The 11,138-nt window shown below is 38.7% G+C and overlaps 1 protein-coding gene across 2 annotated transcripts in view; it reads left to right on the top strand.

Moving 5' to 3' along the window:
* Positions 1-11,138, top strand: part of sorl1 (sortilin-related receptor, L(DLR class) A repeats containing) — a 189,525-nt gene that overhangs the window by 129,319 nt on the left and 49,068 nt on the right. For both annotated transcript variants that reach the window (XM_043676455.1, XM_043676454.1), the window contains exons 20-25: positions 2,470-2,716; positions 4,386-4,524; positions 5,233-5,403; positions 8,129-8,242; positions 8,594-8,716; positions 10,788-10,907. In XM_043676455.1, coding sequence (XP_043532390.1) covers positions 2,470-2,716; positions 4,386-4,524; positions 5,233-5,403; positions 8,129-8,242; positions 8,594-8,716; positions 10,788-10,907 — 914 coding nt within the window. The remainder of the gene's footprint in view (positions 1-2,469; positions 2,717-4,385; positions 4,525-5,232; positions 5,404-8,128; positions 8,243-8,593; positions 8,717-10,787; positions 10,908-11,138) is intronic.

The following is an 11,138-nucleotide window of genomic DNA, read 5'->3' as shown; positions in this document are numbered from 1 at the left end:
GCTCCGAAAGCTAGTGTGCTTCCAATTAAACCTGTTGGACTATAACCTGGTGTTGTGTGATTTTTAACTTTGTACACCCTAGTCCAACACTGGCATCTCCGAATCATCACATCTGACAAGAAGTACATATCACTGCAAAGGCCATTTTTGTTCCTTCACAATCTACAGACCCAGAAAATGACACTGTCTTATTCCTCTACAAACACTGCCCCAGGTTAAATTAATAGCTATGGCTTATATTTTAAGTTTAATCAAGAAAGAATCCACTGTACCCACTACTGCAGCCTCTCTATTGGACAGACTTAAAACAACAATTAACTTATCTGACTCTGTGCTGTGAACTTCGCCCAACAGTTCCTCCAAGATTAGTTGTGACTTTCACTGTTTGTTAATTTTCCCAGCTGCACTCCGATGTCCAGCAATGCACAAATTCAAACAGCAAAGGCGGTAACTGTGCAGATTTTTTCTCTCTCTCTCTCTCTCTCTCTCTCTCTCTCTCTCACTCTCTCCTGCACTGTCCTCACCATGTGCTTCATTTGTCTGCTCTTCTCCCTTTTAAACTGCTGTTGTTTTGACTTTTTTTTCCCCAAAGTTCCAAAACAATGCACAGCATATAAGACGGTAATTGCTGCTCGTGGAATTCGAGGAAATCACCTCCAACACCTAAAATACCTCAAAAAAAGGGAGTAGCTCTTACAGCCAGAAATTTTTCCCGTCCTCCATCTATTGCTGTGGCTTTCTCATGTAGAATTTCCAGCTCATTGACCCATTTTTTGTTCCCAGTCGGATGTACAGAAACTTTCAAAATAACCTTGATACACTAATTTTGCATTGAAATAAATGGTCACTCTTCTATCTTTGCATTTGTGCTTATCATTCCATAATAATTACAAAGTAGGCCAGTAAATTGGTCACATGCATAGATGGTCCCAGTGATATTAATTACAGCAGCAAGCGTCCATTGGCAAAATTGGATCCATGCTTGCATGACCAGCATTGCTACATTCCCTAAGTAATAACATCACACTTATTGCGCGTGCACCAATGGTACTGCTGAGGCCAATGTTTCGGGAGCAGTGGCTGTTCAGCCTGGTGACTCCAGTAACCATTCTTCCACTAAACACCAGAAACCTAGCTAAATACACTAACCTTCTGGTTGGAGGACAGGTTCATCAGTTGCTTGACACTGCCAGATAGGGTTCCTGTGCCAGCATCTTCCTTGTAACATCTGTAAGTGGCATTCCCATGAAGTTCAGCTTAATTATTATTGAATGACCTTGTTTCAATATACAATAAAGCTCATTTGCATACCATTTTTCTGAGCCCTGCGCTTTGCTTTAGACTTGGCAAAAAAGGAAGATTCTTGCTTGAGCAATTTGCATTTAAATACCATCTTTGATGCAGTCAGATAACCCATGGCATTTTATTGAAGTGATTTACCAAACAAAATTTGACACCAAACCATGCAAAGTGATGTTATGACAGAGCGATCCTGTAGCAGAATGAAACTGGATATTGTTTCAGTAAGACCTATTATTCAGTTAGGATCGCCTCATGTGAATAATTTCTTCCTCCCTTAAGTTGTGTTGCTTTACCTCTAGGCTCAGGAAACAGGCAGGGGTCTCCTTCCAGGTCTCAACTCACTGCTTAACATGAGTCTAATGAGCGCACTGCAGGAGAGCATTTTTAAATTTCATTAGAATCTTTTTTGATTAGGGTTTCAGATGCTGAAATATAAAGCTAACCTGCACTGCACCTCTGTCATTTTAACCTTCCTTTCTGCTATTGCCATAAATCACAGCCAGTGCAGATGAGGAAAACATATTTGATTAAATGGTAATGTGATCTGGCTCACCATCTTGTAAATAACTGGAGACTTTGTTGCAGTTAGCAGAAGCTAAAAACATGTGGACCTGACTTGTCCTCTGGCGCCCATGGTTTCTGTGCTTCATGTGAGAGACTGGCAGTGATCCCAGGGAAACTGCATTACTGCTGCTTTAGACTTTAGACAGACTCGAACCCCAGATTTACTTCCCTGTCTGCAAGGGATTGTGTCTCCCCCTGCTGTTATTTGATGACTTGATTTAGAGGATGTTGTATGGTGGAAGTGTTGCTGATCTGTCCATTTGATCCACAGAGTCCCATCTGTTTTCATTGGAAGTGTGTAGACTTGTGGTTACTCCAGTAAGTAATCTAGGTTAAAAGTCCTCTCATTTTGCATATTTACTGAAATTTGAATGTCATAGAAAACTAAAAGTACACAATGCTGCCAAGTCATTATGAACAAAGACAATGGAAGGGGACAATCATTGTTTTTCCTTTTTTTAAAGCTGCGTTGCAAGTAGCTTTCCTTTGTTGTTGCTAAACGACATTTGTTCTTAGCTATAGAAAATGTTAGTGCAGCTCGGTTTAGTTTTGTAATATATTGTGAGGCAAATAATTTTATCTGTTCTGATACTTCCTCCATAGCCTGATGTTTTGGACAGATTGGGGTGATAGTGCACCAGGCATTTACAGAAGTGGCATGGATGCATCTAATGTCACTCGAATCATCACGACTGGCATTAAATGGCCTAATGGCATTACAGTGGATGGCACCTGGATCTACTGGACTGAAGCCTATGTTGACCGAATTGAACGAGCAGATTTCAATGGTCATCAGAGATCTGTCGTGATACAAAACCTTCCCCATCCATATGCTATTAGTGTTTTTAAGGTATGTGATTTACGATTCTGGGCCTATCATTGTCACTTGCAAACCAGATTGACAAAGTTTGTATTTTTTATAAATTTTAGGCCCAATAAAAAGTATTTTGAATGTATATAAGCCTGATCTTGATTTAGCATACTTACTAACGCACTCTCGGTTATTCAAAATATGATATCAAATCATGGAATTGCATCTTTTGAGAAACATGTTGCTTTTGCCGGAAGGTACCGGTATTCATATGCAGGGACCTATCCTCTGCAGCAGAAAGGATGTTCAGGCATTGTTCTATTTTTCAAAATTTAAATAAAAGCTTGGGACAACAGCTCCTTGATGCGTTCTTCATGACAAACAACAATCAGTGAACTTTCCTAATGCATTGTTACTCCCTTTAAAATTTGGCTTTCTTGTGTCTATCTGAACGCAAGACGAAAAGCAATACAAGTAGAGTTAGTCCTTTGTAATTCTGTTTAGCAGTCTTTTTAACTTCCGTTAGTTGTCACAGACAAGTAAATCTATTTTGATGAAGACTGTTTTACAGAAATGAAACATCTAAGCATTTGCTGTCCAACTGCCATTAATTGTTTAAGCCTGATACATCAGTAATTATAGAACAGCAATGAAAGCTTTGAATTTCATTTTAAAAATTTAAATGGTTAGGTGTGGTAAATATTAATTTTATATTTGCCTAATTAGCTCCTGGTTTGCCCCAATTTCTATTCTTGAGATCTGCGCAGGTTTAGCTTCATAAGTATCAGAATTTTCAGAACAGTTTTTTGAGATTCCCTCGTGCATTACTTTTAAGTAAATAAACTCACCTGATATATAGGCGCATTGCTGATGGAATTTTGCATTGCAGGAGCTGGCATCTTGTTTCACTCACTCATGGGATATGGATGTCACTGGTGAGACCAGTATTTATTGCCCTTTAGGAGGCAGTGATGAAGCATCACTGAACTGCTGCTTTCCCTGTTGTGTTGTTACTTTAATGTACTTTTAGAGGAGTTTCAGGATTTTGATTCACTGATTGGAGCGATTGATTGGACTGGGTTCCAATCAGTAGGACAGAGTACTCCCAGTGTGCCAAATAGATTAGATTCCCTACAGTGTGAAAACAGGCCCGTCAGCCCAACAAGTCCACACCGACCCTCCGAAGAGTAACCCAACCAGACCCATTCCCCTACATTTACTCCTGACTAATGTACCTAACACTATGGTAGAAGATACCATACTGGGCAATTTAGCATGGCTAATTCACCTGACATGCACATCTTTGGATTGTGGGAGGAAACCGGAGCACCTAGAGAAAACGCATGCAGACATGGGGAGAAAGTGCAAACTCCACACAGACAGTCGCCCAAGGCTGGAAATGAGCCCGGGTCCCTTGTGCTGTGAGGCAGCAGTGCTAACCACTGAGCCACTGTGCCGCCCTTCCTTGTTCAACCAATGTCTACACATATTCATTCCATTTTACTGTTTACATAACCCTGTTTTACACATTTCAATCCCCTATTCCACAATGTCTATCAGTAATTCAGAAATGATTCACAAATATAAAGTGTACTTTGTGATGTTCTGAGACTGAAACCATGCTCAAATAAATGCATGTTCTTCTGTTAAGAATGAATGGCATGCTCCTGCTAATGTGAGACTAAGAAAATAATTTTTCTGTTTTCAGAATCAGATCTACTGGGATGATTGGTCAGAAATGAGCATCTTTAGAGCAAATAAGCATGATGGCTCAGATGTGGAACCCCTGGTTACTGGTTTAACTGGAGTCATGGATATGAAGGTTTTCTACAAAGACAAGACAACAGGTAGCAGCCGTTGCATTGTTTCTGGTCTGTACAATTGGATTGTTATGTATATTGTTGCTTTCCAGTAGAATCTGAATTTAGGCCAAGAATTTTTTGTCAATACAAAAATTAGCTGGCTGGAAGAAATCATAAGCTGAGCAAATTATCAGTGGATCATTTAATGTCCATGGACTGAAATGACATGGTTTTTTTTTGAGGTGAATAGTGGATTAGCCAAAAAAGTTACATGCTTGTTTCTAATAAACTGAAATATTATGCCAAGTGAAGCACCTGACTGTCTGTTGCATTGGCGTAATCTCCAGGCAAATAAATACTCTGCTCTAAGATCTCCCAGGTCACTAAGTAGGGGTAAGGTGTGAGATGAAAGACAAGACTGGAGGTGTAGAAAGGAAGAATATAAGGATAGTTTATAAGGCTGGCTTCCGGAAAACAGTGGATGGCTGTGCTAGACATGGTCACCATGACACTTTGGAATTTTTAACTAATCGTTATTAGCGACTCATTTCATTGTCTTTGCTTTTATTTTTGCTGCTGCTAAATTGTCTGGCATACCTGAATGTTACTACAGAGAAGGAATGTATATTGAAATAAACAAATTACGTGTGCACAAGGAGAGAAAAGATTGATGAATATTAAATTGGCACCCATCATTAATAGTTCATAAAAGTGCTATGCGGTTTTTACTAACCACTTGTATTTATTTTAAAGGGGAGAATGCATGTCTGGAGAAGACCTGCAGCTTGCTTTGTCTTCCCAAACCCTTTGGTAAGAGATGTGTTTGCCCTGAGGGAGTGAAGAGTACAGTTTTGCCATCTGGAGACATTCATTGTGAGTGCCCGCGTGGCTACTTACTAACAAATAACATCTGTGTGAAACAAGGTGAGAACTTATTGTGTGGTTAGCAATCTGACAATGTTTCTTGACTACTAGACCACATGGACTGTTTGTTTTCAGTTCAAAAGAAGACTTATAATTGGATTCACATTAGACTCAATGTTAACTCTATATTTCTCATTCCACTGACAGTACCAGACCTACTGAATTTCTTTAGAAGTTTTGTTTTATTCCTGCCTGACCTTAGTTGGTGTTTCCAGCATTTTCTGCTCTTATGAAGATTTGGATTGAATTTCAATGGATGATGTATTTGAACAAACGGCTTAATTATGTCACTCATCTATTTACTTTCACTGTTCACATGCAGACAATGGATAAAAATTTGACACTTGTGTAACATTTAGGGGAGGTAGTGGTATAGGATAATGTCACGGGACTAGCAATCCAGAGACCCAGGCTAATGATCAGGGGTCCAAAGTTCAAATCCTAGTGTGGCAGATGGTGAGATTTGAATTCAATTTTTAAAAAATCTGGAATTAAAAGCTAGCCTAATGGTGAACACGTGACCACTATCAATTGTTGTTAAAACTGCTCTGTTTCACTAATATCCTTTTTTATGGAAGGAAATCTGCTGTCTTTACCTGACCTGACGTCCATGTGACTCCAAACCCACAGCAATGTCATTGACTCTTAATTGCCTTCTGAAATGGTCTAGCGAATCAATCAGTTCAAGGATATTTAGGGATGGGAAACAAAAGCTGCGTTATCAGTGACACCAACATCCCTTACAAGAATTCTTAAAAATATACTTTTTGAATTATTCTGTCACTATCACCAAGAAGCAACAAATGTGAGGATTTAGTTATACTTTAATTAGCAATCTCAGATCAGTAGTTACAGTATCAGTTAGGAGCAGGCAATGTCTTGCATATGTTGTTAAGCTCTAATTTGCACTGTGATTGTGGAGGGAGAGGCATGTGGACAGATTTTAACTCACTGAGGTCATAGTTCAGGTGGTTTTTGTTTAATGTTTGATAAGTCATTAGAAAGCCTGATTTAAAGATGGCAGCGGAGCTAGTCTTTAAGTTATGTCAGTACAAAGTACTGTGAAGTGACCTGGCTAAAGAATCTATTTTCCTTTATCCTGTCATTTTTGCTTCTGTGCCAATTGGAAGTCACAGAACAGCAATGCAGATACGAACACACAAGTGCATCTTTAAAGTATAGAATCCTATTACACTGAAGCATCTCTAGTCTGGAATGTGTGAGACGAAGTAATTTCTGAAACTTGAAATTTTCTGAATTGAAAAGTGTGGAGCTGGAAAAGCTCAGCTGGTCAGGCAGCATCCGAGGAGCAGGAGAGTTGATGTTTCGAGCATAAGCTCTTCATCAGGAAATGTTGATTCTCCTGCTCCTTAGATGCTGCCTGACCGGCTGTGCTTTTCCAGCACCACACCTTTTGACTCTGATGTCCAGGATCTGCAGTCCTCACTTTGTCTTAATTTTCTGAATTGTACAATGATGTTCAAATACCTAACCACAGGTGTATGAATTGGGAAATTATAAATGTTTACTTACCTGAAAGTGAAGTACTGCTTTATTATATTTTTGCAAATAAAACTTGTTTTTGAGGCTCAATGGTTAGCACTGCTGCCTCACAGCACCAGGGTCCCAGGTTCAGTTCCAGCCTCGGGTGACTGTGGAGTCTGCACATCTCCCTGTGTCTGCGTGGGTTTCCTCCGGGTGCTCCGGTTTCCTCCCACAGTCCAAAGATGTGCAGGTCAGGTGAATTGGCCATGCTAAATTGCCCATAGTTTTAGGTGCATTAGTCAGAGGGGAATGGGTCTGGGTGGGTTACTCTTCAGAGGGTCAGTGTGGACTTGTTGGGCTGAAGGGCCTGTTTCCACACTGTAGGGAATCTAATCTAGTTGTCCAAACATGTAACTTCACATTGCTGCTCCCATACTACTATATTAAAATAATCCTAGGTCAGTTAAGATCTACTCAAACAATTTCTGAGCAAGAGTTTCAGACCAGAGAAGTTACAATATATTAAACTCCAAGCTCACCTTTACTGCACAGTTGCAATGTTAGTTTAAGGTAAAGCTGCTTGCTGCCATTATTAAAGTTGTAAAAAGCCAAAACAACTGCGGATGCTGTAAATCGGAAACAAAATCAGAAATTGCTGGAAAAGCTCAGCAGGTCTGGCAGCATCTGTGGAGAGAAATCAGAGTTAATGTTTTGGGTTGAGTCACCCTTCTCAGGAACTCAACCCAAAACATTGACTCTGATTTCTCTCCACAGATGCTGTCAGACCTGCTGAGCCTTTATAGCAATTTCTGTTTCTACTACTGCAGTTGTACTGTAGATAGTGAGATAACTAATGTTTGTTGAGAAGAAGGAACCTATTTTTTTTTTAAAATGATTCATCATCTTGAAGGTGTAAAGATGTGGACGATGCAGCAAACTGGACTGATGGAATATCTTTTCTTACTCGCTGGCTGGCTGTTTCTTCCTTCCCTTGCATGCACTACCCTTGTTTGTTCCATGCTGCCATTCCCATTCCTCCTCCTACTCACTCCAACATAGTTGAACAGCAAGAGTGTTTTGCAGAGAGAATTGTTTATTATTCAATGCTATCACCAGTCTTGTTAGCAGCTTGAAATTACCTGATATCTATATTCCCTCTGCCTTCCTGAGAACATTAGAACTTCTGCTTCAACCTACAACTGTTCAACTGTTTCTTAAACATGTGTTTATTTTATTACAGAACATACTTGTCTGCCTAACCAGTACAGGTGCTCCAATGGAAAATGTATCAGCAGCATTTGGAAATGTGATAACGATAATGACTGTGGTGACTATAGTGATGAAAGAAATTGCCGTAAGTACTGTTTGAATTTCATGACCATGCCAAGTGTTGTGCAGTTATCTCTGTGGGATAATGCTACAATACCACATTTCATAAGACTTCACTGTGATGTTTGTTAGATGTGGGATTTATTGAAATATCTCATCTGTTTAATTTTTAAGGTTATCCTTCCTCTCATTTAGGATTAATCTTTACTTTGAACATGACTCCTGTTGTCAAGCAAGTTTATTTTTAACTATTACATTTGGTTATCTTGCTGGATTTTGTCTGCTTACTGATACAGGATGTGCTATTTTGTAGTTTATTACTTACAGAATGCATTTTTAGTAAGCATGAGTGTTTTCCCCTCTTCTTTCTTCATAGCAACGGCTGCTTGTGATCCTGACTCTCAGTTTAAATGTCGGTCATCAGGGATGTGCATTCCGATTTCATACAGATGTGATCGTGAAGATGACTGTGGAGATGATAGTGATGAGGAACAGTGCTGTAAGTGACTTAAAGAGCCTTAGCCTACTTTTACCTAATTGGCTGTAGCAATGACTGCATCCAGTCACTTCACTTTGGTACCTTTTAATAGTATCCCAAGTAAACTGAAAGTGTATACCACTTAATTATTTCCCTGAGCTTGTTCAAGTGATTGGTTAATCACTTGCCATTTCATCTCTAGGAGAGTCAAACCCAGACTTTTGCGGAACTAACTGGAGGGAATTTGCACTAATTGAATGAATTTATTTTCCCTTCCATTGCACTCCCATTCCACCTTGGCCTCCATTGCAATCTGCTTAGATACCTGTGACTCAAATTGGTAAAGCCTTTCCATTATCAATTCAATATGTGTACAGGTTGTTTTGCTATAATGCACGTTTTATTAATGTAAATTTGCTGTAACGCAATTGATGAATCGGGGCATTGTTTCTAAAGTGCAAATTTTTAAAACGAGTGTTGACTGTAATATGATTACAGCACCAACACTTTAAGCACTGTTTCTTGTTATCAAGGTGTAAAAGTGTACTGTACCTTTGAGAGTGAAGGACTCAGCAAGCATGCTGAGAGCTGGAGAATTACTATGTAACATTTGGTCCAGCAGCTAGCACTGGGTGAGTTGCTATGAGACAAAAAAAACCAATATCAAATTCAGCCAATCATGCCCCAAATACCAACCTCCAATGAAGTTTGAATTTAATATATTGACAATATTTTAAAAATTGAAATAATCCGATGCTTTGGGTATAAGACTGGGAAAAGTTGAACAGTTGAGGGGAGAACTGCCAAGCAACTAGCATATACAGGACTGCCCGAAACACAGCTCTCTCAAAGGTACCTTTACCTATCAATGATCTGTGAAACAAAAATCCCTAAGAAGAAGAAAATCTACAGAGGAAGATACAAATGGAAGATTCGACAGCTGGCTGGTTTTTAAACATGAATTTTTGGTAAATCATACTCGGCGGGGTGGTTATCCGGATAGTATTATAGAAGGGGAAAGTAAAAGATAGGTTAGAGGAAAGAGTTGTAAATAGTTATTCATTAATTATTCTCTTTTGCACTTTAAGAAATAAAGTTGTTAATTTTTACTTTAAATAGTTCTTGGTCTCCCGAATTTTCATAGATTACTGCACGGGGTAAATTTTTTGTGTCGCTAATTTAAATTAAGCAGGAGGGTTTACCTGTGTCGTAACATTCTAAAGCTCAATTTTTCTATAATGCGGGGCTGCATAAGAATATAACCATTGTGTTATAGAAGAACTACCTGTATCTAAAACTAGATGGCTATTGTGTTCATACAGTTGGACTGATATTATTATCCCAATCCAAGTCAGTAAAATTTGGGTAACTAATACAAAGGTTTTATGGAGATATTAGAGTGCTCAACTATGTTTTTTTTTGACCCTCATGATTGGCCATTAACTATCTGGATTTTTGTGTTTCCGGATCTGAAAGGCAACTAATCCTTTTGTAGCATACAATAGAGAAGCATACTCTTATTTGATCTGCAATCCAAATTTTTAGGATATTAAACCTGGCTAACTCATGAAAGCACCTTTTTTTGTAAGAAGCTATTTTTGGTAATATCCATGGACTGTTTTATTCTAATTTGGAAATGTGCTTCCACTTCCACCTTCTTACATGAAGTACATTTTTAGTTTCTGGTTAGGTAGAAGTGGGCCCTTGCTGCAAAGAATTTGTTGCTTTGAACAGAATTAATTCTTTAGAAACATGACTCTCAAAGCTTCTATTGATTGATTTTCATGGAAGTATTCTCCGAAGCAGTTAGTTATTGGCAATCAATAGACTGTCTGCGTACGCATAAATTACAGTCCAAAATATGCTAAGGAATTACATTAGACTGTAAATTCATTTTAGGTAAAATATTCTTACTATAAAGGAATTGAGATTACCTGCACACTAAAATGTTTCTTGTCAAGTCACATTGTGACATCTGAACTCTTGTTTTCAAAGGTCAATCCATTTTATGCAAACATATCAAATGTATTGTTTGCGCGTAAATCTTATCTAACTATTGGCATTGTAATTCTTCTTCTTTGAAACCCTCCAGCTTTGAACAGCTGTAAGACTGGTGAGTTTACTTGTGCTACTGGCATGTGTATACGCTTATCTTGGAGATGTGATGGGGACAATGACTGTCGAGATTGGTCAGATGAACTGAACTGCACCTGTAAGTAATCATTCATTTATTTTTGTGAACCTCACTGGGATTTAATTTGTTCTTCATTGTTTCTTGGATTTTTTTTTCTCTAGAAGATGTGATGTCTCACTTCTGATAAATATTAAGCTGAATGAAAAATTCTAAAGATGAGCAAAGTACCAGAGTTCATTGTCAGTGCATTTGGTTATACAGTTGGTCAGTGCTATGTGTTTGTAAAACTTTCCAAAATGAACAGGAGAG

Source organism: Chiloscyllium plagiosum, chromosome 35 (assembly GCF_004010195.1).
Source record: "Chiloscyllium plagiosum isolate BGI_BamShark_2017 chromosome 35, ASM401019v2, whole genome shotgun sequence".
NCBI classification, from domain to species: domain Eukaryota; kingdom Metazoa; phylum Chordata; class Chondrichthyes; order Orectolobiformes; family Hemiscylliidae; genus Chiloscyllium; species Chiloscyllium plagiosum.
Note: the sequence above shows the minus strand (reverse complement) of the source record. Positions and strands in the feature narration are given on the sequence as shown.